This window comes from Brachionichthys hirsutus, chromosome 5, assembly GCF_040956055.1.
Source record: "Brachionichthys hirsutus isolate HB-005 chromosome 5, CSIRO-AGI_Bhir_v1, whole genome shotgun sequence".
NCBI lineage: Eukaryota > Metazoa > Chordata > Actinopteri > Lophiiformes > Brachionichthyidae > Brachionichthys > Brachionichthys hirsutus.
Genome location: NC_090901.1, coordinates 15,749,908 through 15,776,542, shown reverse-complemented (window position 1 = coordinate 15,776,542; position 26,635 = coordinate 15,749,908). Strand labels below are relative to the sequence as shown.

General features: G+C 54.6%; 2 protein-coding genes across 2 annotated transcripts in view; one reads left to right on the top strand and one right to left on the bottom strand.

Moving 5' to 3' along the window:
- cnot1 (CCR4-NOT transcription complex, subunit 1) overlaps window positions 1-11,179 on the top strand; it is a 28,831-nt gene extending 17,652 nt beyond the window's left edge. Inside the window, exons 32-48 of the mRNA XM_068739710.1 lie at window positions 27-131; window positions 1,876-1,995; window positions 3,544-3,735; window positions 3,805-3,947; window positions 4,013-4,121; window positions 4,894-5,063; window positions 5,246-5,477; window positions 5,553-5,801; window positions 5,878-6,041; window positions 7,601-7,718; window positions 7,799-7,900; window positions 8,007-8,180; window positions 8,277-8,426; window positions 9,599-9,779; window positions 9,859-9,991; window positions 10,071-10,205; window positions 10,301-11,179. Coding sequence (XP_068595811.1) covers window positions 27-131; window positions 1,876-1,995; window positions 3,544-3,735; window positions 3,805-3,947; window positions 4,013-4,121; window positions 4,894-5,063; window positions 5,246-5,477; window positions 5,553-5,801; window positions 5,878-6,041; window positions 7,601-7,718; window positions 7,799-7,900; window positions 8,007-8,180; window positions 8,277-8,426; window positions 9,599-9,779; window positions 9,859-9,991; window positions 10,071-10,205; window positions 10,301-10,379 — 2,556 coding nt within the window. The 3' untranslated portion in view covers window positions 10,380-11,179. The remainder of the gene's footprint in view (window positions 1-26; window positions 132-1,875; window positions 1,996-3,543; window positions 3,736-3,804; window positions 3,948-4,012; window positions 4,122-4,893; window positions 5,064-5,245; window positions 5,478-5,552; window positions 5,802-5,877; window positions 6,042-7,600; window positions 7,719-7,798; window positions 7,901-8,006; window positions 8,181-8,276; window positions 8,427-9,598; window positions 9,780-9,858; window positions 9,992-10,070; window positions 10,206-10,300) is intronic.
- A 4,699-nt stretch (window positions 11,180-15,878) lies between these two features.
- setd6 (SET domain containing 6, protein lysine methyltransferase) lies at window positions 15,879-21,926 on the bottom strand. The gene is made up of 9 exons (XM_068739557.1): window positions 21,823-21,926; window positions 21,153-21,233; window positions 18,261-18,405; window positions 18,045-18,186; window positions 17,774-17,968; window positions 17,100-17,229; window positions 16,787-16,967; window positions 16,483-16,616; window positions 15,879-16,418 (listed from the first exon to the last, which is right to left on the bottom strand). Exons 1-9 carry the CDS (start codon window positions 21,847-21,849, stop codon window positions 16,080-16,082), a joined length of 1,374 nt encoding a protein of 457 aa, XP_068595658.1. The 5' UTR covers window positions 21,850-21,926; the 3' UTR covers window positions 15,879-16,079.
- Window positions 21,927-26,635: the final 4,709 nt, after the last annotated feature.

Genomic DNA, 26,635 nt, shown 5'->3' with positions numbered 1-26,635 from the left:
CAACCGGCTGTGCGTCTGTCCTCCAGGAGTTTGAGCTGAGGAAGCACGCGCGTCAGGAGGGGCGGCGCTACTGTGACCCCGTTGTTCTCACGTACCAGGCCGAACGCATGCCGGAGCAGATCAGGCTGAAGGTACCGCTGCAAGTCCCATCTTTCCATCCTGTTACCGCGGTTACTGGATCCGCCCACACGGCGATGCTGTTGGGTTTAATAACAATCCGACCTGACGGCTGCTGTACATTTTAGGCCTTGGCTATGCAGGTCCGATTCTACTCGAGACTAAACGGGTGATATTGATACCTGATCAGCTGAATTAACTCAATGAGTTAATCAATTAATAATGTTAGCCCAGTAATTCAGTAAAAAATACTAGAAAAGCCCTCAGAGCGCAGCTCATCCCCCTCCTAACTGGATCTACACCGTCCACACGGTGATCTGGATCAGCACCAGAAGGTTCTAGATTGTTCTGTTATCTTTATACACCAACATGAAAAGTTAAAGTGGATCAGAGGTTCGTATTTTTAACTGATTTCTGAATCCATAAATGGTTTTGAATGTTGACGTCGTTCTGGATCTGATCCAGATGAAATTCGGTGTTGAGATAGAGACCCCCCCCCCCACTCCCTACATGACTGTCAGATTCTACAAACATCGGTCGTTAATCAACCGAGATAATGACGAACACGTTTCTGAAGCTCCATTTACAGAAAGTTTCAAAGTGATCCAGGATCCAGGATCTCTTCTGGATCAGCACCAAAATTAATCTGTTCCTGGTAACATTCCCAACATTTCCTGGAAATGTCATCCAGGCCTGTCCAGAGGTCTTTGAGTTGTGTTGCTAAGAGACGGACAGACGGAGAAGGCCGACGTCCTTTGATAATTATTAACATCATTATTTGGACTGGATCAGATGATTCACTTAGTTATGAAATAAGAGAGAACCTAAACTGGTGTTTGGGTTTTATCCACAATCAACATTAATATATATTCATTTATGCAGTACAGGGGTCCCTCATTTATCGTGGGGGTTACGTTCTAAAAATAACCCCCAATAGGTGAAATCTGAAGTAGTCAGCTTTATTTTGTTACAATTATTATGCATGTTTTAAGGCTGTAAACCTTTTACCGTACACGCTGAAGACAAAAGGACTTCCACCCCGTCTCGTAATCGCTTGGAACGTTTCTGGTCCCTTTCTTGAATGCTATTGGACACGTGAGCTGTCAGTCAAAAGCCTCAACCCGACGCGTCATTTCCTTCCGTCACCAAGTTTGTGTGAGAGGACAGATGTTTGGTAAGTTAGCGAACAGCGTTAAAACAGGAAGTTAGCCCCGAGTCTCTAAAGACACGTAGCTGCTATATTTATTCAGCCTGTTCTGTTAACCGTTCATCTTTACTTTGAAAGGTCCATTCTCTCTGATTTGACGTGGCTGTGCTACAGCAGAACACAATGCACGTTCAAGCACTGTAAAAAATAAATATGCAAAATTACATTAAAAAGATCCGCGAAAGATGAGCCACTGAATACAAAATGTTCATTTTCATGAGTGCAATGAAAACAATTGACTTTAGTTTTAGTCTTTTTATGAGTACTCGAGGACATCGTCACCTTTTGGTGAATTGGACCTTTATATTATAACAGTGTTCAATGTGTATAATATAATATGAAGCTGTAAAGAATGCTTTTAAAAATAAACTTAATTACTCCATGTTAACGTATTTCTACTATATTTAGATATAAGATGTGTATCTTTTTTGCTGTATTCCAGCCCCTTTAGTGTTGAATACTTATAACTCGGTGTTACCGTTACATTTCTGTGCTATTGCTACTGTGTAGCCGAAGTTGGCTGCTCTGCAAACAGCTCGTGTGTGTGGCAGGTGGGCGGAGTCGACCCCAAGCAGCTGGCGGTCTACGAGGAGTTTGCCAGGAACGTTCCAGGCTTCCTACCCAGCAATGACCTCTCCCAGCCCACTGGCTTCCTGGCCCAGCCCATGAAGGTGAGTCTGTAAATCTCACTTCCCCGTGTTTCTGCACTATTCTGGTGATTTTGGGTCCTCATCAACCCAAAACATTAAACGTCCAGACAGTCCTTTGTAGTTTGGGTCGGTCTGGACTCTGGATTCTCTGGAATCACCTCCTGAGACGCGTCTGGAAGGAATCCCTCCCCTTCTGACGTCAGGAGGGGGACGGATGTGCGTCCCCGTGTCTGCGTTCTGCCCGTCCACGCTCTACGGCATTCTCCCTGCATAACGTTTCTTTTTGGTCGGAGTGTTCTGGTGAAAATGGGCAAAAATGTTTCAGTGTGTGGTAAACGGTTAGAATGAGACGCTTTACGGAGACAGACGCGGAGACAGACGCGGAGACAGACGCGGAGACAGACGCGGAGACAGGCGCGGAGACAGACGCGGAGACAGACGCGGAGACGGACGCGGAGACGGACGCGGAGACGGACGCGGAGACGGGCGCGGAGACGGGCGCGGAGACAGGCGCGGAGACAGGCGCGGAGACAGGCGCGGAGACAGACGCGGAGACAGACGCGGAGACAGGCGCGGAGACATGCGCGGAGACAAAGCTCTCCAGTTACCGGTCGATCTCCGTTCCTGCCCACCTGAGGTCACGACCTTTGGGTAGGGACCCAAAGAACAAGGTCGCGGGTCCGAGCGGCTGAAGTGAGCTTCCTCTGTAGGGGGACAGCGATCGGGGGGGGGGGGGGGGGAGACACACACACACCCCCCCCCTGATTGCGCTCCGCACTTCCAGCTCTCCTCCTTGGACTCATGCAGGAGACGGAGGAGAGATGTGGATAGTTTATTTTCTGTGTTAATGTTCCGGCGGAAATTTACAAAAAAATAAATTGTGTGCTCAAAACGTCCCTCACGGTTACCATGGTAGCGTGCATGCTCGCTATGAAAGTAGTTTGGCTTCCGGGTTTAGAGCGTTTCTGACAGGGCTGTGTGAGACAGGAATGAGGGACACTGTCCTGCAGCATCTGAGACAGGAATGAGGGACACTGTCCTGCAGCATCTGAGACAGAAATGAGGGACGCTGTCCTGCAGCATCTGAGGCAGAAATGAGGGACGCTGTCCTGCAGCATCTGAGACAGGAATGAGGGACGCTGTCCTGCAGCATCTGAGACAGGAATGAGGGGCGCTGTCCTGCAGCATCTGAGACAGGAATGAGGGACGCTGTCCTGCAGCATCTGAGACAGGAATGAGGGACGCTGTCCTGCAGCATCTGAGACAGGAATGAGGGACGCTGTCCTGCAGCATCTGAGACAGGAATGAGGGACGCTGTCCTGCAGCATCTGAGACAGGAATGAGGGACGCTGTCCTGCAGCATCTGAGACAGGAATGAGGGACGCTGTCCTGCAGCATCTGAGACAGGAATGAGGGACGCTGTCCTGCAGCATCTGAGACAGGAATGAGGGACGCTGTCCTGCAGTTGTCCTGCGGTTTCATAGCGGCTGACCGCATAAAGGAGTGTCTCCGTGTGTGTGTGTGTGTCCGTGTGTGTGTGTGTGTGTGTGTGTGTGTGTGTAACAGCAGCAGGCGTGGGCCACTGATGATGTGGCTCAGATCTACGATAAGTGCATGGCCGACCTGGAGCAGCACCTCCACGCCGTCCCCCCGGCCCTCGCCATGAACCCCCTGACCCAGGCCCTGCGCAGCCTGCTGGAAGCGGTGGTTTTGGCGAGGAACTCCAGAGACGGCATCGCGGCGCTCGGCCTCCTGCAGAAGGTAGTGGGGTCTGGGGTCGGGGGTCGGGTGGGGGCTGAGTGCTTGACCGAGGTGCTCTCGCCGTCTCAGGCTGTGGAAGGTCTTCTGGATGCTACGAGCGGCGCTGATGCAGACCTGCTGCTTCGCTACAGAGAGTGCCACCTGCTGGTGCTGAAGGCCCTGCAGGATGGGCGTGCCTACGGACCGCAGTGGTGCAACAAGCAAATCACCAGGTGGGTGGGGGTCATTGGGTCGGGTCTCAGGTGGTCTGAGGATAGCTTGAGCTGCCTCTTTGCAGGTGTCTGATCGAATGCCGGGATGAGTACAAGTACAACGTGGAGGCTGTGGAGCTTCTGATCAGAAACCACCTGGTCAATATGCAGCAGTACGACCTTCACCTGGCACAGGTACGTGTTCTCTTTCTGCGCTGTGCTGCGTGGATCCCGGCGTGGATCCCGGCGTGGATCCCGGCGTGGATCCCGGCGTGGATCCCGGCGTGGATCCCGGCGTGGATCCCTGCGTGGATCCGGCGTGGATCCGGCGTGGATCCGGCGTGGATCCCGGCGGGGATCCCGGCGTGGATCCCTGCGTGGATCCCGGCGTGGATCCCGGCGTGGATCCCGGCGTGGATCCCGGCGTGGATCCGGCGTGGATCCCGGCGTGGATCCCGGCGTGGATCCGGCGTGGATCCCGGCGCGGATCCAGCGTGGATCCGGCGTGGATCCCGGCGTGGATCCCGGCGTGGATCCGGCGTGGATCCGGCGTGGATCCCGGCGTGGATCCCGGCGTGGATCCGGCGTGGGTCCGGCGTGGATCCGGCGTGGATCCGGCGTGGATCCGGCGTGGATCCCGGCGTGGATCCCGGCGTGGATCCCTGCGTGGATCCGGCGTGGGTCCGGCGTGGATCCCGGCGTGGATCCGGCGTGGATCCCGGCGTGGATCCCTGCGTGGATCCCTGCGTGGATCCGGCGTGGATCCGGCGTGGATCCCTGCGTGGATCCGGCGTGGATCCCTGCGTGGATCCCTGCGTGGATCCCGGCGTGGATCCGGCGTGGATCCCTGCGTGGATCCCTGCGTGGATCCCTGCGTGGATCCCTGCGTGGATCCCGGCGTGGATCCCGGCGTGGATCCGGCGTGGATCCGGCGTGGATCCCTTCACCGCTCTCCCTGCTCCTCCAGTCCATGGAGAACGGCCTCCACTACATGGCGGTGGCGTTCGCCATGCAGCTGGTGAAGCTGCTGCTGGTGGACGAGCGCAGCGTCAGCCACGTCACCGAGGCGGACCTGTTCCACACCATCGAGACTCTGATGAGGACCTGTGCACACTCCCGAGCCAACGCGCCTGAGGGGTAAAGACCAATGCTTACGACCCCCCCGGGGGGTCACGGTGACCTCTACGTGTTTAACTAGATGCCTTTTGTTTTTATAGGACTCGCAATATTTTGAAAAACCAGTTCTTGTACAAACCGACACGCGGGCTGCACGAGGCCCGACTGACTGTGCTTCCTGCCCCCCCCCCCCCCCCCCCCAGTCTCCCCCAGCTCATGGATGTCGTTCGCTCCAACTACGAGGCCATGATTGACCGAGCGCACGGTGGCCCCAACTTCATGATGCACTCGGGCATCTCTCAGGCCTCTGAGTACGACGACCCCCCAGGGCTGCGGGAGAAGGCGGAGTACCTCCTCCGGGAGTGGGTCAACCTGTACCACTCGGCCGCCGCCGGCCGGGACAGCACCAAAGCCTTCTCTGCCTTCGTCGGGCAGGTAAGGGCTCTTCATTCAGGTGACCGGTGGGGGTCGCGTCCCTCTGACGGTAACCCCCCCCCCCCCTTTCTCCAGATGCACCAGCAGGGCATCCTGAAGACGGACGACCTGATCACGCGGTTCTTCCGGCTGTGCACAGAGATGTGCGTGGAGATCAGCTACCGGGCTCAGGCTGAGCAGCAGCACAACCCGGCGGCCAGCGCCGCCATCATCCGGGCCAAGTGCTACCACAACCTGGACGCCTTCGTGCGGCTCATCGCCCTGCTGGTGAAGCACTCCGGGGAGGCCACCAACACGGTGACCAAGATCAACCTGCTCAACAAGGTGCGCCGCGGAGGTGTGGGGCAGGCCGCGCCAGGCCGACTCGGCTCTGAAGCCTGCTTCCCCCCCCCCCCTGCAGGTGCTGGGCATCGTGGTCGGGGTGTTGATTCAGGACCATGACGTCCGTCAGACGGAGTTCCAGCAGCTGCCGTACCACCGCGTCTTCATCATGCTGCTGCTGGAGCTCAACGCCCCCGAGCACGTCCTGGAGACCATCAACTTCCAGACGCTCACCGCCTTCTGGTAGGAGGGGGGGGGGTCGCTGTCCTCCAGGGGGAGGGAGGCGTTACCTTGATGCAGAGTAACAAACGTGGGCGGCGTCCTTCCTGTTCACCTGCAGCAGGCCGAACGCGGATCAGAACGTCCTCGAGCAGGAAGCCCTCCGTGCTGCTGCGCGTCTCCTTTCCGTCTCCTTTCCGTCTCATTTCCGTCTCCTTTCCGTCTCCTTTCCGTCTCCTTTCCGTCTCATTTCCGTCTCATTTCCGTCTCATTTCCGTCTCCTTTCCGTCTCCTTTCCGTCTCCTTTCCGTCTCCTTTCCGTCTCCTTTCCGTCTCCTTTCCGTCTCCTTTCCGTCTCCTTTCCGTCTCCTTTCCGTCTCCTTTCCGTCTCCTTTCCGTCTCATTTCCGTCTCATTTCCGTCTCCTTTCCGTCTCCTTTCCGTCTCCTTTCCGTCTCCTTTCCGTCTCCTTTCCGTCTCCTTTCCGTCTCCTTTCCGTCTCCTTTCCGTCGCCTTTCCGTCGCCTTTCCGTCGCCTTTCCGTCGCCTTTCCGTCGCCTTTCCGTCGCCTTTCCGTCGCCTTTCCGTCTCCTTTCCGTCTCCTTTCCGTCTCCTTTCCGTCTCATTTCCGTCTCCTTGCCGTCTCCTTGCCGTCTCCTTGCCGTCTCCTTTCCGTCTCCTTTCCGTCTCCTTTCCGTCTCATTTCCGTCTCCTTTCCGTCTCCTTTCCGTCTCCTTTCCGTCTCCTTTCCGTCTCCTTTCCGTCTCCTTTCCGTCTCCTTTCCGTCTCCTTTCCGTCTCATTTCCGTCTCCTTTCCGTCTCCTTTCCGTCTCCTTTCCGTCTCCTTTCCGTCTCCTTTCCGTCTCCTTTCCGTCTCCTTTCCGTCTCCTTTCCGTCTCCTTTCCGTCTCCTTTCCGTCGCCTTTCCGTCGCCTTTCCGTCTCCTTTCCGTCTCCTTTCCGTCGCCTTTCCGTCGCCTTTCCGTCTCCTTTACGTCGCCTTTCTGTCTCCTTTCCGTCTCCTTTCCGTCTCCTTTCCGTCGCCTTTCCGTCTCCTTTACGTCTCCTTTCCGTCTCCTTTACGTCTCCTTTACGTCTCCTTTACGTCTCCTTTCCGTCTCCTTTACGTCTCCTTTCCGTCGCCTTTACGTCTCCTTTACGTCTCCTTTACGTCTCCTTTACGTCTCCTTTCCGTCTCCTTTCCGTCTCCTTTCCGTCTCCTTTCCGTCGCCTTTCCGTCTCCTTTACGTCTCCTTTACGTCTCCTTTACGTCTCCTTTCCGTCTCCTTTCCGTCGCCTTTCCGTCGCCTTTCCGTCGCCTTTCCGTCGCCTTTCCGTCTCCTTTCCGTCTCATTTCCGTCTCCTTTCCGTCGCCTTTCCGTCGCCTTTCCGTCGCCTTTCCGTCGCCTTTACGTCGCCTTTACGTCTCCTTTACGTCTCCTTTACGTCTCCTTTCCGTCTCCTTTACGTCACCTTTCCGTCTCCTTTCCGTCTCCTTTCCGTCTCCTTTACGTCACCTTTCCGTCTCCTTTCCGTCTCCTTTCCGTCTCCTTTCCGTCACATTTCCGTCTGTCCTCCTGTCCACAGCAACACCTTCCACATCCTGCGGCCGACCAAGGCGCCTGGCTTCGTGTACGCCTGGCTGGAGCTCATCTCCCACCGCATCTTCATCGCCAGGATGCTTGCACACACCCCCCAGCAGAAGGTATGCAGCGATGAGGTGGTGGCGCAGGTGGCCCGACGTCCTCGCTTCTGGAGTTCTGATCGGGTGCCGATGTGTTGCAGGGTTGGCCCATGTATGCACAGCTGCTGATTGATCTGTTCAAGTACCTGGCGCCGTTCCTGAGGAACGTCGAGCTGAACAAACCTATGCAAATCCTCTACAAGGTACGCCGCTTCCCATGATGCTCTGCTCTGCTCTGCTCCTGCTGCTCGTTGGACGGAACGTTGCTTACGTGGCTCATGTAACACCCTCCGGTCCGGTCCGGTCCAGGGCACGCTGAGGGTCCTCCTGGTCCTGCTGCACGACTTCCCCGAGTTCCTGTGCGACTACCATTACGGCTTCTGTGATGTCATCCCACCCAACTGCATCCAGCTCCGCAACCTCATCCTCAGTGCCTTCCCACGCAACATGAGGCTCCCGGACCCGTTCACGCCCAACCTGAAGGTAGAGCGCCGCGCCGCGCCGCGCCGGCCGCACCCGGGGCCTCGCGGTGGAGAGGAAGCGTCGTGAACGTGCGCTTCCTCCTCGCCTTTGCTGCAGGTGGATATGCTGAGCGAGATCAACATCGCTCCCCGTATCCTCACCAACTTCACGGGGGTCATGCCGTCGCAGTTCAAGAAGGATTTGGACTCGTACCTGAAAACCCGTTCACCTGTGACGTTCTTGTCTGAGCTACGCAGCAACCTTCAGGTGGGAGCCGTCGGTTTCCTGTTACCCCCCCCCCCCTCTAGGGGGCGTAGACACGCTAACCACGCCGGTCTGTCCTCGTCTCCCAGGGGAGCCAAGCGCTCGTCTCGTGACGTCCGCCTCACTCCGCCTTTCAGCTCTCTGTGTCATGAGCGCCGCGCACGCACAGCTCACTGCTGATTGGCTGCGTGTAGCCGATCAGATGGCGCTGTGACCAAGCAGTTCCACCCTTAGGGGGCAGTATTGTAGAAAGATGATTTACCCATGTTAGTCCTGTAGGAGGGGGTAATCAGGTTGTTGTTTGAGCTCCCTCTAGTGTTGTGGCTGTGGAGGTGTTTATTCAGGTATGCAGGGATTGAGGGGACTGAGGGCAGAGCTGCATTGACTATTTTAAATGCCAATCCCATTTTGAGTTGTTGAACCCTGTCTTCTACCCTGAGCCATTTTAGGCTAGCAAAATGTCCAGGAAGAAGGTGGGTCATGGGCCCCAGATTGAGGAGTAGCCCAATCAGTTTGTTTTGGGAGGTTTGGAGCCTGGTTTTCAGGGTGGTGAGCCCACGGGGAGGAGGGTCCCACGTTGCTTCACGGGGCTGTGCCCCCCGTGGGTGAAGGCCCGGCCACCAGGCCTGGCTCCAGGAGGGGGACCAGGACCATTTGTGTTCATAAGAGGTTTTTGAGCCACCCTTTGTCTGGCCCCTCCCCTAGGACCTTTTGTCGTGGGTGACCCTACCAGGGGCATAAAGCCCCCGACAACTGAGCTCCTAGGATCATTGGGACACGCAAACCCCTCCACCACGATGAGGTGGCAGCTCAGGGGGGGGCGGGGCGGGTCCATTCTATCGTTCTTATCGATAGAATGGACCCGGACGATTATCGGCCAATCCCCAATAGAAACGAAACGTTCCTCCTCTGAGCAGGTGAACGTTCCTCCTCTGAGCAGGTGAACGTTTCTCTGAGCAGGTGAACGTTTCTCTGAGCAGGTGAACGTTTCTCTGAGCAGGTGAACGTTTCTCCTCTGAGCAGGTGAACGTTTCTCTGAGCAGGTGAACGTTTCTCCTCTGAGCAGGTGAACGTTTCTCTGAGCAGGTGAACGTTTCTCCTCTGAGCAGGTGAACGTTTCTCCTCTGAGCAGGTGAACGTTTCTCTGAGCAGGTGAACGTTCCTCCTCTGAGCAGGTATCCAACGAGCCGGGAAACCGCTACAACATCCAGCTCATCAACGCTCTGGTGCTGTACGTGGGCACCCAGGCCATCGCTCACATCCACAACAAGGGCAGCACCCCGTCCATGAGCACCATCACGCACTCTGCACACATGGACATCTTCCAGAACCTGGCTGTGGACCTGGACACCGAGGGTGAGGCAGCGGCAGGAACCGGGCGGGGCCAGCAAACGTGAAAGGGCGACGCGCTGACTTCCTGTTTGTTCCTGTTCAGGGCGTTACCTGTTCCTGAACGCGATTGCCAATCAGCTGCGCTACCCCAACAGCCACACCCACTACTTCAGCTGCACCATGCTCTACCTGTTTGCTGAGGCCAACACCGAGGCCATCCAGGAGCAGATCACCAGGTGAGATCGGGAAGGCCTCCTCGAGGAGGTGCGCCGTGTGCCGTGCGCCCACTCAGCGCTGTCCCCCCTCCCTCCTCAGGGTCCTGCTGGAGAGGCTGATCGTCAACAGGCCTCACCCGTGGGGCCTCCTCATCACCTTCATCGAGCTGATCAAGAATCCCGCCTTCAAGTTCTGGAGCCATGACTTTGTGCACTGTGCCCCTGAGATTGAAAAGTAGGCTCGGTGTGTGCGGCGCTGTGTGTGCGGCGCTGTGTGTGCGGCGCTGTGTGTCACTGGGCTCATCCCGTCGTTACCTCTCCCCCCCCCAGGCTGTTCCAGTCAGTCGCCCAGTGCTGTATGGGACAGAAGCAGGCCCAGCAGGTCATGGAGGGCACCGGTGCCAGCTAGTCGCCCTCAGGAGAGAAGCCTCAGCCTTGACCCGCTCCCCCAACGCGCACACACACACACACACACACACACGCACACACACACACACACGCACCACTTCCTGTACTGTTGGCACTGGATAAACTGGCAGCCAGTCAGAAGTGTGGATGGGACTGCTGCTCGCGGACCGGAGGAGTTCCGTTCTTCTTTTGTTCCTTTGGGGCTGAGCTGAGGGGGGGCCGGGGGGGGGGGGGAATGAATTCAGTCGTGCTGTTTAAGATACTCTCCTGATGTAAATATTGGAATAAAGGGAGCGTGTGAGCGGAGATGGGTGGAGAGTTTTGCACGTCAAATAAATGTACCCCGACATGCGAAGGCGTCGAAGCGTATTCTCACTCCTGACAGAGTTCTCGGTTCGCGTTCCTCCCACACAAACCCGTTTTGGTTGTTTCTTTTCTGTTTGAGTTCCGAGGCTGAATGGGAAACAGCTGCCTGCGACTTTCCTTTGATTCCTTTGATCCCTGAGGGACGGGAAGGCGGGTTCCCCCCGGTGCGGTGGTGTTGGTTGTCTTTGGTTATGGCTATGGAAGTCTCTCCATGGTACTTGTAAATTGTGCAAAGTGATGACATCGTATCTTGATTTGTACAAAGATCCAAATTGAAGAATAGAAGGACCAATACAGCCCATTTTGTAACATTTTGAATGTTTTGTAAATGTATTGGTCCGTGTGTTGTATTTTGTAGTCCTTTCTAGTTTGCCTTTAGTTCTTGCTACCTTACTGCAGTATGCGTACATACAGGAATAAAGCACTCAAACTGCATCGTGTCGCTCTTCATTCGCTCGTCACCGGTAACGAGTTCACTTTGAGTTGCTTAATTATGCTCAAACGACGTTTACGTTTATTAGTCTGCTTCCGTCTCCACTGGAAAATGCATCCTTGATTACCATGAAATTCTCAGCGTGGATAGTCACAGGGTGGTGCAGTGGGTAGTGGTTGGGTGATTTGATTACTAAACCATAGTGTGAGTGGTTGTCTCTGTGGCCCCGCCTCTCGCCCGTTGCGGGCCGGGATTGGCTCCAGCAACTCCTGAGACCCCGAAAGCGGCTGAAGGTGAGACAAATGGATGGGCGGTTCGTTGGGAGGGCGCCTGGGGGCGGAGCAGAAGCTCCTCTGGGTTTACACCAGCGTGGCTGCGTGCACCTGGACAGCAGTTCTTTAATCGATCAGAGTCCGGACCCTAAAGATATTGATCCGGATGCATCACGTGTTCAATCCGAAATGGTTTTTTTGAAATGCGCAATTCATGCCAAAGATTACCTGTTCCATGCTGTGGCTCAGCTGTGTCGTCCAGCCATCAGAAGGTCGGTGGTTCGAATCCCAGCTCTGACTCCGCATGTCAAAGTGTCCTTGGGCAAGAACCTGAACCCCAAACTGCTCCCAGTGGGTCATGAAGAACATTCACACTCACTAGAGGGTGAATGTGAGGCCTCATGTTTAGCGCTTTGAGCACCGCTCAGGTGTACATTTACCTTTTACGTACCATGAGGTACTACGGGTTACCTATCCCGGTGCTTCCCAGCCTGTTTTGAGCCGCGGCACACTTTTACATTTACAAAGTCCACACCACCAACCAAAATGACACTAACGCAGTATTGGATTAGATGACCTTTATTTAATAAAGGTCATCAGAAGGTCGGTGGTTCGAATCCCAGCTCTGACTCCGCATGTCAAAGTGTCCTTGGGCAAGAACCTGAACCCCAAACTGCTCCCAGTGGGTCATGAAGAACATTCACACTCACTAGAGGGTGAATGTGAGGCCTCATGTTTAGCGCTTTGAGCACCGCTCAGGTGTACATTTACCTTTTACGTACCATGAGGTACTACGGGTTACCTATCCCGGTGCTTCCCAGCCTGTTTTGAGCCGCGGCACACTTTTACATTTACAAAGTCCACACCACCAACCAAAATGACACTAACGCAGTATTAGATTAGATGACCTTTATTTAATAAAGGTCATCTAATCTAATACTGTGTTAGTGTCATTATAATAAAGTTTATTATAATACATTCCCAGTTCTTCAGTAGAAAATGCAACTTTAGGGGGATTTGTTGGGTTAAAATCAATAGTTTAATACTCTTTTAACACTGATCAAAGTAGCACCAAACTCAAAGGAGCGTTTGGATGTACTTCTCTGCGTTGCGTATTGTTTGGATGTACTTCTCTGTGTTGTGTATTGTTTGGATGTACTTCTCTGTGTTGCGTATTGTTTGGATGTACTTCTCTGTGTTGCGTATTGTTTGGATGTACTTCTCTGTGTTGCGTATTGTTTGGATGTACTTGTCTGTGTTGTGTATTGTTTGGATGTACTTCTCTGCGTTGTGTATTGTTTGGATGTACTTCTCTGTGTTGCGTATTGTTTGGATGTACTTGTCTGCGTTGTGTATTGTTTGGATGTACTTCTCTGTGTTGCGTATTGTTTGGATGTACTTGTCTGTGTTGTGTATTGTTTGGATGTACTTCTCTGTGTTGCGTATTGTTTGGATGTACTTGTCTGCGTTGTGTATTGTTTGGATGTACTTCTCTGTGTTGCGTATTGTTTGGATGTACTTGTCTGTGTTGTGTATTGTTTGGATGTACTTCTCTGTGTTGCGTATTGTTTGGATGTACTTGTCTGTGTTGTGTATTGTTTGGATGTACTTCTCTGCGTTGTGTATTGTTTGGATGTACTTCTCTGTGTTGTGTATTGTTTGGATGTACTTGTCTGTGCTGTGTATTGTTTGGATGTACTTCTCTGCGTTGTGTATTGTTTGGATGTACTTCTCTGCGTTGTGTATTGTTTGGATGTACTTCTCTGCGTTGTGTATTGTTTGGATGTACTTCTCTGCGTTGTGTATTGTTTGGATGTACTTGTCTGCATTGTGTATTGTTTGGATGTACTTCTCTGCGTTGTGTATTGTTTGGATGTACTTCTCTGTGTATTGTTTGGATGTACTTCTCTGCGTTGTGTATTGTTTGGATGTACTTCTCTGCGTTGCGTATTGTTTGGATGTACTTCTCTGTGTTGTGTATTGTTTGGATGTACTTCTCTGTGTTGTGTATTGTTTGGATGTACTTCTCTGCGTTGCGTATTGTTTGGATGTACTTCTCTGCGTTGCGTATTGTTTGGATGTACTTCTCTGTGTTGTGTATTGTTTGGATGTACTTCTCTGTGTTGCGTATTGTTTGGATGTACTTCTCTGTGTTGCGTATTGTTTGGATGTACTTCTCTGTGTTGCGTATTGTTTGGATGTACTTGTCTGTGTTGTGTATTGTTTGGATGTACTTCTCTGCGTTGTGTATTGTTTGGATGTACTTCTCTGTGTTGCGTATTGTTTGGATGTACTTGTCTGCGTTGTGTATTGTTTGGATGTACTTCTCTGTGTTGCGTATTGTTTGGATGTACTTGTCTGTGTTGTGTATTGTTTGGATGTACTTCTCTGTGTTGCGTATTGTTTGGATGTACTTGTCTGCGTTGTGTATTGTTTGGATGTACTTCTCTGTGTTGCGTATTGTTTGGATGTACTTGTCTGTGTTGTGTATTGTTTGGATGTACTTCTCTGTGTTGCGTATTGTTTGGATGTACTTGTCTGTGTTGTGTATTGTTTGGATGTACTTCTCTGTGTTGCGTATTGTTTGGATGTACTTGTCTGCGTTGTGTATTGTTTGGATGTACTTCTCTGTGTTGCGTATTGTTTGGATGTACTTGTCTGCGTTGTGTATTGTTTGGATGTACTTCTCTGCGTTGTGTATTGTTTGGATGTACTTCTCTGCGTTGTGTATTGTTTGGATGTACTTCTCTGCGTTGTGTATTGTTTGGATGTACTTCTCTGCGTTGTGTATTGTTTGGATGTACTTCTCTGCGTTGTGTATTGTTTGGATGTACTTGTCTGCATTGTGTATTGTTTGGATGTACTTCTCTGCGTTGTGTATTGTTTGGATGTACTTCTCTGTGTATTGTTTGGATGTACTTCTCTGCGTTGTGTATTGTTTGGATGTACTTCTCTGCGTTGCGTATTGTTTGGATGTACTTCTCTGCGTTGTGTATTGTTTGGATGTACTTCTCTGCGTTGTGTATTGTTTGGATGTACTTCTCTGTGTATTGTTTGGATGTACTTCTCTGCGTTGTGTATTGTTTGGATGTACTTCTCTGTGTTGCGTATTGTTTGGATGTACTTGTCTGTGTTGTGTATTGTTTGGATGTACTTCTCTGCGTTGTGTATTGTTTGGATGTACTTCTCTGTGTTGCGTATTGTTTGGATGTACTTGTCTGCGTTGTGTATTGTTTGGATGTACTTCTCTGTGTTGCGTATTGTTTGGATGTACTTGTCTGTGTTGTGTATTGTTTGGATGTACTTCTCTGTGTTGCGTATTGTTTGGATGTACTTGTCTGCGTTGTGTATTGTTTGGATGTACTTCTCTGTGTTGCGTATTGTTTGGATGTACTTGTCTGTGTTGTGTATTGTTTGGATGTACTTCTCTGTGTTGCGTATTGTTTGGATGTACTTGTCTGTGTTGTGTATTGTTTGGATGTACTTCTCTGCGTTGTGTATTGTTTGGATGTACTTCTCTGTGTTGTGTATTGTTTGGATGTACTTGTCTGTGTTGTGTATTGTTTGGATGTACTTCTCTGCGTTGTGTATTGTTTGGATGTACTTCTCTGCGTTGTGTATTGTTTGGATGTACTTCTCTGCGTTGTGTATTGTTTGGATGTACTTCTCTGCGTTGTGTATTGTTTGGATGTACTTCTCTGCGTTGTGTATTGTTTGGATGTACTTGTCTGCATTGTGTATTGTTTGGATGTACTTCTCTGCGTTGTGTATTGTTTGGATGTACTTCTCTGTGTATTGTTTGGATGTACTTCTCTGCGTTGTGTATTGTTTGGATGTACTTCTCTGCGTTGCGTATTGTTTGGATGTACTTCTCTGCGTTGTGTATTGTTTGGATGTACTTCTCTGCGTTGTGTATTGTTTGGATGTACTTCTCTGTGTATTGTTTGGATGTACTTCTCTGCGTTGTGTATTGTTTGGATGTACTTCTCTGCGTTGTGTATTGTTTGGATGTACTTCTCTGTGTTGTGTATTGTTTGGATGTACTTCTCTGCGTTGTGTATTGTTTGGATGTACTTCTCTGTGTTGTGTATTGTTTGGATGTACTTCTCTGTGTTGTGTATTGTGTATTGTTTGGATGTACTTGGGGAGTGCTGAGTTGGCAGACTAGTGAGGGCCGGTCAGAAGATCAATCAATCAGAATTGTACGGACTTGATTGGCACAGCCGTCCCTTTGAAGGCGAAGCTACCAATCAGTGCCGGTCTGCAGGATCTCGGTAGATGTGCTTTGTGAAACCAGAACTTGTGGTTCCTGTCTGATCTGGACCGTGGAGGTCCCGGCTCGACGGCGCCCATAATTACGACGCCCCTGAAGGCAGCGTTCGGGGCTAATCGGCTGGACGTGATGGACGCGTGTTTCTTCTGAGCAGGTTTTATGTTGGATACTTCTTGGATAATTGATACTTGCTGAAACTAGAATCAGCAAATGTCCCAGATTCAGTGGAAACATGTCAATTATCACACTGCTTAGTCAGATCCAGGGTTTATTTCGGTCTGTTTCATAGTTTCTTGCAGGACAAGGCGAGTGGAGAGTTGATGGCGTTCTACGAGCGGCGTGGAGCGAGTCCTCTGCTCAGGACTCGGTGAGCTCCACCAGCCTGGATAAGATGCTCTTCTGTCCGCAGCGCACCTGAACGGCTCTCTGCTGCCTGCTGCTCAGGCCCTCCAGCGCTGCTCCGTCCTGCACCAGCATCCGGTCGCTGTCCACAGCCCCGCCCTCCGTCCCGCTGTCTCCGTAGGACGTCAAGGTCAGACGGGCTGCTCCGTGAATGAGCCTTTTCCACGAAGTCTCTAATCCCTGGAGACCCTCGTTAGAGAAAGCGAGCGAAATATTCTCCTCATCCTCTTCATCTTCCTCCCACCCTTCGTTTTCTTTGAACTCTGAGAAGTCCTCTTTGGACATGCACAGCACCTGAAGCCAGACAGCCAGCGTCAGACTCCCTGCTGTTCCAGGTAAAGTGTGTTCCTGAACGCACCTTGAGAGCCGTCTGCAGCTCCGTGTCCGTGAGGCAGCCCTGCTGGCCAAAGACCAGGACTGCGTTCTGCAGCGACTGGCTCAGCAGGTCCAGCTTCTCCGCCATCAGCAGCCGGTCCACATCGGACCGAAGACCTGAGAGGAGACAAAGACAAAGACAGATGAGGATGAGGGTCAATCTGGTCGTATCTAGATCCCTGCTTGGATCTAGAATCTGCTTGGAGGACGTCTCCTGAGAGACTGAGGGCAGAGGACCAGGAGTTGGGCGTCGGTCTCTCACCCCAGGCCCGGGTTTCAGCGCTCACCTTGCTCAGCGACTCGGTAGAGGTTGCCGATGGGCACGTCGGCCGTGTCGTTGCCGTTGCTCTGATGGGGCTCCGTGAAGCCGTACATGTGCAGCAGCTGCCAGTTGGCCACCTGCCCATAGGTGTTAAAAACCTCCTCGCCGTTAGCGATGGGCCGCACGCTGACCATCCTCAAGCAGTCCTGAAAACGGAGAGCTTAGCGGCGAGCTAACTGTTAGCTTAGCTAACCGAGCCCTCCAGTCACAACGCTTGGGTTCATGAAACACACGACGGGAGACGACTAGCGAGCCGAGGAGAGGACGTGTCCGCTGACCGGCGTGAACTCCAGGTGAGCGTTGTGACGCGTCACGTGGTTCAGCAGGTCTGCCATCGGAACCATCATCGGTGGGTTCTGGGCCTCCTCTTCGTCGTCATCATCCTCCTCTTCTTGAGGCTCCTGGAAACTACAGAGAGGAGAAACTTTGGAGAAAAGAATCCGCCATTGCAGGTGGCTGATTTGAGAGCCCCCCCCCCCCCCCCCCCAGCGACGGGGAGAAAACCAGAGAACGTCATCGACAAACCTCCTTACTACCAACTCTACCCCCCCCCCCGGGGGAACATCAAGTTCACCGTGAAGATGTTCAGGACCACGCCCTGTCTTACTTGGACGGTGCTGGACACCTCGACATGGAGGTGAACAGAACCCCCCCCCCCCCACACAGACCAGTGTCTTCGGTTTGATTCCCTCCACCCACTGCAGCACAAGTTAGGGGTTATCAGAACCCTGAACCAAAACCCAAAACACCCCCCCAGATTGGAAGGAGAAGCCAAAGAGCAGAAACACACCCGGAACGCTCTGAAGACACGCGTCCGTCCAACCTGGACATTTGTCAAGAGCAGGAGCAGGAGACAAACGGAAACCCGTCGTCGTGTCTGACATCACGAGGCCTGATGCCGCGTACCCGGCTCAGCCCAGACGGGGGGGCACCGAGTCACCTGCCCACCCACCTGTAGGCCATGACGAAGGCTACCAGCTGTGTGTACAGCTGCAGAGTGTGTGTGCTGGGGTCCCACAGATCAGGATGTCTCATGATGAAGGGGACGACCACGCTCGCGTATTCCCTCTGGATGTTTGACAAGTCTTTGTCCACAGCCTCTGGAATGCCTGTCCCCCTCAGCAGCCCGTCCCTCTCCTCCTTAGACCTGAAGGATCTGACGTCAGTTACTGAGCATGAAGTCAGCAGAACCAGCTGCTGGTCGTGAGACGGGCTTCACCTACCAGAACATGGGCTGGTCCAGCGTTTTGAAGTCAGCCCAGAGAGACAGGTAGGGCGTCCACTGGGACTGCAAGGACGTGGACTCGTACAGCAGCGCCAGGAGCAGAGGGACCCATCCAGACGGGCTCTCCAGAGACGAACCCTCTTTGAAAGACAATCAGAGAGACATTCAGACAGCGCCCCCCTCAGGAAATCCACTGCAGATCCAGACTCAGCACCTTCCTTCAGCAGGACAGAGACCTCGCTTGTTTCCTGGTTGAGAAGAGCTGATCTGGGGACAGTAAATAAAGCTTCCCCCTCGTCTATGTCATCCGTCGCCAGCATCCCATAATCTGCTACCGTCCCGTCCTTACTCAGCCGCACCTGAGACAGAGACAGAGACGGACATCCTAAATTACCCGGCCAAATGGTCTGGGCATCAATTCATCAAAACAAAAACAGAACTTAACATTTATTATTTGACTGGTAACTATTTTATTACTACTAATAATAATGTGTTGGTTTTATAGACCCTCAACGATGCTTTACATTTCATTATTCATTTACCTCATACTTGGTAGTGAAGCTACTACTGTAGACACAGCTGCCCCTGGCTAGTAACGCCCCTTGCTGCAGGGAGTAACGCCCCTTGCTGCAGGGAGTAACGCGCCTTGCTGCAGGAGTAACGCCCCTTGCTGCAGGAGTAACGCCCCTTGCTGCAGGGAGTAACGCGCCTTGCTGCAGGGAGTAACGCCCCTTGCTGCAGGAGTAACGCCCCTTGCTGCAGGGAGTAACGCCCCTTGCTGCAGGGAGTAACGCGCCTTGCTGCAGGAGTAACGCCCCTTGCTGCAGGAGTAACGCCCCTTGCTGCAGGAGTAACGCCCCTTGCTGCAGGAGTAACGCCCCTTGCTGCAGGGAGTAACGCCCCTTGCTGCAGGAGTAACGCCCCTTGCTGCAGGGAGTAACGCCCCTTGCTGCAGGAGTAACGCCCCTTGCTGCAAGGAGTAACGCCCCTTCCTGCAGGGAGTAACGCCCCTTGCTGCAGGGAGTAACGGCCCTTGCTGCAGGAGTAACGCCCCTTGCTGCAGGAGTAACGCCCCTTGCCGCCCGGAGTAACGCCCCTTGCTGCAGGGAGTAACGCCCCTTGCTGCAGGGAGTAACGCCCCTTGCTGCAGGGAGTAACGCGCCTTGCTGCAGGGAGTAACGCCCCTTGCTGCAGGAGTAACGCCCCTTGCTGCAGGGAGTAACGCCCCTTGCTGCAGGGAGTAACGCGCCTTGCTGCAGGGAGTAACGCCCCTTGCTGCAGGAGTAACGCCCCTTGCTGCAGGGAGTAACGCCCCTTGCTGCAGGGAGTAACGCGCCTTGCTGCAGGGAGTAACGCCCCTTGCTGCAGGAGTAACGCCCCTTGCTGCAGGAGTAACGCCCCTTGCTGCAGGAGTAACGCCCCTTGCCGCCGGGAGTAACGCCCCTTGCTGCAGGAGTAACGCCCCTTGCTGCAGGGAGTAACGCCCCTTGCTGCAGGAGTAACGCCCCTTGCTGCAGGGAGTAACGCCCCTTGCTGCAGGAGTAACGCCCCTTGCTGCAAGGAGTAACGCCCCTTCCTGCAGGGAGTAACGCCCCTTGCTGCAGGGAGTAACGCCCCTTGCTGCAGGAGTAACGCCCCTTGCTGCAGGAGTGACGCCCCTTGCCGCCCGGAGTAACGCCCCTTGCTGCAGGGAGTAACGCCCCTTGCTGCAGGGAGTAACGCCCCTTGCTGCAGGAGTGACGCCCCTTGCCGCCCGGAGTAACGCCCCTTGCTGCAGGGAGTAACGCCCCTTGCTGCAGGGAGTAACGCGCCTTGCTGCAGGGAGTAACGCCCCTTGCTGCAGGAGTAACGCCCCTTGCTGCAGGAGTAACGCCCCTTGCCGCCGGGAGTAGCGCCCCTTGCTGCAGGAGTAACGCCCCTTGCCGCAGGGAGTAACGCCCCTTGCTGCAGGAGTAACGCCCCTTGCTGCAGGGAGTAACGCCCCTTGCTGCAGGAGTAACGCCCCTTGCTGCAAGGAGTAACGCCCCTTCCTGCAGGGAGTAACGCCCCTTGCTGCAGGGAGTAACGCCCCTTGCTGCAGGAGTAACGCCCCTTGCTGCAGGAGTAACGCCCCTTGCCGCAGGGAGTAACGCCCCTTGCTGCAGGAGTAACGCCCCTTGCTGCAGGAGTAACGCGCCTTGCTACAGGAGTAACGCCCCTTGCTGCAGGAGTAACGCCCCTTGCTGAAGGAGTAACGCCCCTTGCTGCAGGAGTAACGCCCCTTGCTGCAGGAGTAACGCCCCTTGCTGCAGGAGTAACGCCCCTTGCTGAAGGAGTAACGCCCCTTGCTGCAGGAGTAACGCCCCTTGCTGCAGGGAGTAACGCTCCTTGCTGCAGGAGTAACGCCCCTTGCTGCAGGAGTAACGCCCCTTGCTGCAGGAGTAACGCCCCTTGCTGCAGGAGTAACGCCCCTTGCTGCAGGAGTAACGCCCCTTGCTGCAGGAGTAACGCACCTTGCTGCAGGAGTAACGCACCTTGCTGCAGGAGTAACGCCCCTTGCTGCAGGAGTAACGCCCCTTGCTGCAGGAGTAACGCCCCTTGCTGCAGGAGTAACGCCCCTTGCTGAAGGAGTAACGCCCCTTGCTGAAGGAGTAACGCCCCTTGCTGCAGGAGTAACGCCCCTTGCTGCAGGGAGTAACGCCCCTTGCTGCAGGAGTAACGCACCTTGCTACAGGAGTAACGCCCCTTGCTGCAGGAGTAACGCCCCTTGCTGAAGGAGTAACGCCCCTTGCTGAAGGAGTAACGCCCCTTGCTGAAGGAGTAACGCCCCTTGCTGCAGGAGTAACGCCCCTTGCCGCCCGGAGTAACGCCCCTTGTCACCGGGAGTAACGCCCCTTGCCGCAGGAGTAACGCCCCTTGCCGCAGGAGTGACGCCCCTTGCTGCAGGAGTGACGCCCCTTGCCGCAGGAGTAACGCCCCTTGCCGCAGGAGTGACGCCCCTTGCTGCAGGAGTGACGCCCCTTGCCGCCCGGAGTGACGCCCCTTGCCGCCCGGAGTAACGCCCCTTGCTGCAGGAGTAACGCCCCTTGCTGCAGGAGTAACGCCCCTTGCTGCAGGAGTAACGCACCTTGCTGCTGAGCACCAGCCCCGCTCCGTCACACCACCGGAGAAAGTTCTGCAGGGGACTGGACTCGGGCCCATCAGCCGCCTGTCAGCACAGGAATAAAGAGCATGAGGACAATCAATCTAGAAAAGCAATCACTTCAGCAATCAATCACTTTTGATTTAACACGTTTCCTTCTATGTTTGCCGAAAAACGTCCTCGCCTGTAATCGATGTCCCGCTGACCAAGAACTAACATCTAATCATCATCAAACATTGACTTTGGTCCAAAACGTATCAGCAACAACAGCAGAGAATGCGACGGGACAGCGCGGCGGGACAGCGCGGCGGGACAGCGCGGCGGGACAGCGCGGTGGGACAGCGTGGCGGGACAGCGCGGCGGGACAGCGCGGTGGGACAGCGCGGCGGGACAGCGTGGCGGGACAGCGCGGCGGGACAGCGCGGTGGGACAGCGCGGCGGGACAGCGTGGCGGGACAGCGTGGCGGGACAGCGCGGTGGGACAGCGCGGCGGGACGGCGCGGCGGGACAGCGCGGTGGGACAGCGTGGCGGGACAGCGTGGTGGGACAGCGTGGTGGGACAGCGCGGTGGGACAGCGCTGCTCCGTGTCTTCCTGTCCACAAACGTTCACGACTATCGTTTCTGGTTTCCGGGAGTTTAAAACTGAACTTTAACCTTCGGTCGTTTCGCCTCCGTCGCCATCGCCGGGATGCTGTTAGCTATTAGCTGTTAGCTGTTAGCTGTTAGCTCGACTGTTGTTGTTGTTGTTGACTCTGACTTGCAGGAAGTGACGGTCCTCTGACGTCAGAGGCTCCGACACATGCGCTGTAGCTCAAGAAGCAGTTTTAGGGAAACCCCGGGCCGAGGCGTGGTTCAGTGACGTCACGAATGACGTTTGAAGCATTTTTTTCCTTTAGTTGTTTTTATAAACAAATTTTATTGACAATGAACAAATATAATACAACAAATTATATTTGGAGAAAGAAAAGAGAAAGGCATAAAATTCTCACAACATAGTATTTAAACAAATTTGTTCAAACAAAGTATCTGTGTTCAGAGTGTACTCCAGGTAAATCAAATGTAAATCGTAAATGTTACGTCGTCTATCTTTGACGAAAAGGGGAAAAGCGATCAGGGCTTAAGAAGCCAGGGTATCAATAAAACTATGGATCTATATAATAAATAAAAGATCTGAAAACACACACAAGCTCAGGAGGTTTACTCTGATTTACAACCTCCCTTATAAATTCTAGAAAATGTCCCAGTGCAGGTCTGCTCTAGAAAAGAGAGGGATGAAGGTGAGCAGCAGTAAAAGAGAGTACATGTGTGTACATGAGAAGGTCCCAGGGGGGACGTAAAGAAGGGAGAGGACTTCAGGTACCTCGGGTCAACAGAGCAGAGTGATGGAGAGAATGTGGAAAGGAGGTGAAGAATCGGTCAACCCAGGAGAAGAGACATGGACGTAGTGAGGGAGGACATGAGAGTGGCTGGTGTTGGGGAGGACGATGCAAAGGACAGGGTGAGGTGGAGAACGTTGATTTGCTGTGTCCCCTACATCACTGCGGTGTCTGAGGAATTCGAGAGACTTCAATGCACTTCAAAGCTGGCAACACAGAGACAGATGCTGGTCCACCGACACCTGAAGGAAACGGTACCTCCTTTGAGGACAGTAATGTCCAGGTTTTAGCAGGAAAGAAGACATTTTTGTCAAACTGGAGAAACCATCCCTGAGCAGGGAGGAGGAGGAGGATGAAGACGCATCTATCAGCAACACTCAATGCAGGATTGACCTCTGTCCCCAAAATCCACACCTGAGTGCAGCTCAACACAACGGCTCACCTGGGGGGGGGGGGCACGTCCCTGTGGGTGCTAATGAGCATTAGCATTCACCCGGAGAATGCTAACGCTACCGGGGAGTCTCTCATCCATGAGACAGACATCAAAGAGAAGACATGAAACGCAGCTAAAACATTCAGACTATTTATTTGTATTGAAATCACATCACACTTTTTTCCTGTTGAAGATGGTTCATATTTTCATTACAACAGCGGAGGAAGCCTGAAAATAGAGACTCCGCCTCCCAGCCTGCAAGGAATGATGGGGGTTGGTGTTCCTTCCAGAGCATCCGTTCAGAATCCAGATATATTCCAGTCGAATAAAACACCAACAACCCGGAAGAGAAACTGAAGAGAGGCTGGGAACAGAAAGCAAAGCCCAGCGGGGGTCACAGAACCATGACAGAACCAGAACCCAGGGCGTGGCTCTGTTGGACCGCCACAGAACCACAGGATGCCCCAGAGAGCGCTCTTTACTCGAAGGAGTCGGCAGACATTTTAAATGTTGTTTGTTTTCATCCGACAAAGTTAAACTACCAAAACAAAAAACACAGTCAAATGAAACGGAGTTTAATGAAACTTATAGTACAATTGAACTGACAGTTTGTTGATGTGTGGACACAAAAACTTTATTTAAACATGATAATTGGCCAATCAGAGCAGTCCTCTGAGGTCAGACGGCAGGATCAGAACAAGCTTCCTCGATGAACATGAGATGAACATTTCATTGAACGGCAGCTTCATTCCTCAGGTGCCATCGATCAATCAAACCCTGGGATTGGCCAAGGCTCATAGCGACAACCAATCAGAAGACAGCTCTATGGGATCCTCCCCCTCGGCGAGACAGTGACCAGACCCTTCATCAGACTTCAAATCCGTCCAGCCAAGATAACGAGAACAAAAAAGAAATCATCAAACAGAAGCAGGAAACAATTCTTTGATTAAAGTGATCGAATCAAGGACATTTAAAATACTCTGAAAACACAACTCAGCACGTTGTGTGACAACACGATCACACACACACACATTAAGATGGAGGCAACATCCGCCAGCCGATGAAGACGAGCTGACAGAAATAGAAAAAGAAAGACGCATCCAGTAACGGGTCCGAGCGGGGGACGACTATCTACACGCGTATATACACGAACCAGAACCAGAACCAGAGCCAGACCCAAAGACACAGCCAAACCAGAACCGGCACGGCACCCAAACAAAGGTGTCCCCGAGTGGACGGCATCCTGTCCCTGTCCCCGGCTCCAGCCTACGGAAACAAAGGTGTCCCATAGTGGACGGCATCATGTCCCTGTCCCCGGCTCCAGCCTACGGAAACAAAGGTGTCCCCGAGTGGACGGCATCCTGTCCCTGTCCCCGGCTCCAGCCTACGGAAACAAAGGTGTCCCATAGTGGACGGCATCCTGTCCCTGTCCCCGGCTCCAGCCTACGGAAACAAAGGTGTCCCATAGTGGACGGCATCCTGTCCCCGGCTCCAGCTGCTGCCTACATGTCACAAACGGGGGGGGGCGTTAAAAGGTCCGTTAGCAGGTCCGTTAGCAGGTCAGTTAGCAGGCCCGTTAGCAGGCCCGTTAGCAGGTCCGTTAGCAGGTCCGTTAGCAGGTCAGTTAGCAGGCCCGTTAGCAGGCCCGTTAGCAGGTCCGTTAGCAGGCCCGTTAGCAGGCCCGTTAGCAGGTCCGTTAGCAGGTCCGTTAGCAGGTCAGTTAGCAGGTCCGTTAGCAGGCCCGTTAGCAGGTCCGTTAGCAGGTCAGTTAGCAGGCCCGTTAGCAGGCCCGTTAGCAGGTCCGTTAGCAGGTCCGTTAGCAGGTCAGTTAGCAGGCCCGTTAGCAGGCCCGTTAGCAGGTCCGTTAGCAGGCCCGTTAGCAGGCCCGTTAGCAGGTCCGTTAGCAGGTCCGTTAGCAGGTCAGTTAGCAGGTCCGTTAGCAGGCCCGTTAGCAGGCCCGTTAGCAGGCCCGTTAGCAGGCCCGTTAGCAGGTCAATTAGCAGGTCCGTTAGCAGGTCCGTTAGCAGGCCCGTTAGCAGGCCCGTTAGCAGGCCCGTTAGCAGGTCAGTTAGCAGGTCCGTTAGCAGGTCCGTTAGCAGGCTCCGTTAGCAGGCCCGTTAGCAGGCCCGTTAGCAGGCCCGTTAGCAGGCCCCGTCTTCCTTGGCTTTTTGTTTTAAATGTTGCAAAAAAAGAGCACAAAGTCCTTCATTAGTTCTCAGGACAAAGTCCAGGAGTTTAACAGACGAGTGATAAATATGACGCAGTCCCAGCGGCTGCATGAAGCAGCAACGGGGGGGCCTGAACACCAGGAAAGGAACCGATGCTGCAGAGCCCCCAAACGGGGGGGGGGCTTCTCTTCATGCACGAGGATACAGGAACACACAAAACACCAAAGCACGCGTGTCTGGAAAAATACGTTCAGTTCAGCTGATGCAGACCTTTTATTCTGACTTCGTTTTGCATGAATGAATGAATGAGGAAGTGGGCGTGGCCCGGTCTTCATGTCTCCGACGTCGCAGCGCCTCCTTTTCCCCAATGAAATATTTGAAAGACCGAAATCTTCAATCAAAGCCAAAGAGCATGAAAGAGAGGCGTTCTGTTGGGCGAGCGAGTGGAATGTGAAGCGCCGCGTGAGCCTTCGGCGCTCGGGGGCGGGACGCAGGAGACGCGAGGACGGGGGGGCCGGGACGCAGGAGACGCGAGGAGGGGGGGGGCGGGACGCCGGAGATGCGAGGACGGGACGCAGGTCAAGGCGCTTTGGGGGCGGGACGCCGGAGACGCAAGGACGGGGGGCCGGTTACGGCGCTCGGGGGCGGGACGCCGGAGACGCGAGGACGGGGGGGCCGGTCACGGCGCTCGGGGGCGGGACGCCGGAGACGCGAGGACGGGGGGCCGGTTACGGCGCTCGGGGGCGGGACGCGAGGACGGGGGGGCCGGTTACGGCGCTCGGGGGCGGACGCCGGAGACGCGAGGACGGGGTGGGCGCCGACGGGGGCCGGTTACGCGCTCGGGGGCGGACGCCGGAGACGCGAGGACGGGGGGCCGGTCACGGCGCTCGGGGGCGGGACGCCGGAGACGCGAGGACGGGGGGCCGGTTACGGCGCTCGGGGGCGGGACGCCGGAGACGCGAGGACGGGGGGGCCGGTCACGGCGCTCAGGGGCGGGACGCCGGAGACGCGAGGACGGGGGGGCCGGTTACGGCGCTCGGGGGCGGGACGCCGGAGACGCGAGGACGGGGGGGCCGGTCACGGCGCTCGGGGGCGGGACGCCGGAGACGCGAGGACGGGGGGGCCGGTTACGGCGCTCGGGGGCGGGACGCCGGAGACGCGAGGACGGGGGGGGCCGGTCACGGCGCTCGGGGGCGGGACGCCGGAGACGCGAGGACGGGGGGCCGGTTACGGCGCTCGGGGGCGGGACGCGAGGACGGGGGGGCCGGTTACGGCGCTCGGGGGCGGGACGCCGGAGACGCGAGGACGGGGGGGCCGGTCACGGCGCTCGGGGGCGGGACGCCGGAGACGCGAGGACGGGGGGGCCGGTTACGGCGCTCGGGGGCGGGACGCCGGAGACGCGAGGACGGGGGGGCCGGTCACGGCGCTCGGGGGCGGGACGCCGGAGACGCGAGGACGGGGGGGCCGGTTACGGCGCTCGGGGGCGGGAC

Excerpts from the sequence above, each read along its gene's own strand:
- setd6 (XM_068739557.1), bottom strand. The coding sequence starts at position 21,849 with ATGGCGACGGAGGCGAAACGACCGAAG. Across the intron at positions 21,234-21,822 it reads CGGAGGCGAAACGACCGAAG|GCGGCTGATGGGCCCGAGTC; the intron begins GTTAAAGTTCAG and ends CTGTGCTGACAG. Across the intron at positions 17,230-17,773 it reads GCCTTCGTCATGGCCTACAG|TTTCCAGGAGCCTCAAGAAG; the intron begins GTGGGTGGGCAG and ends TCCTCTCTGTAG.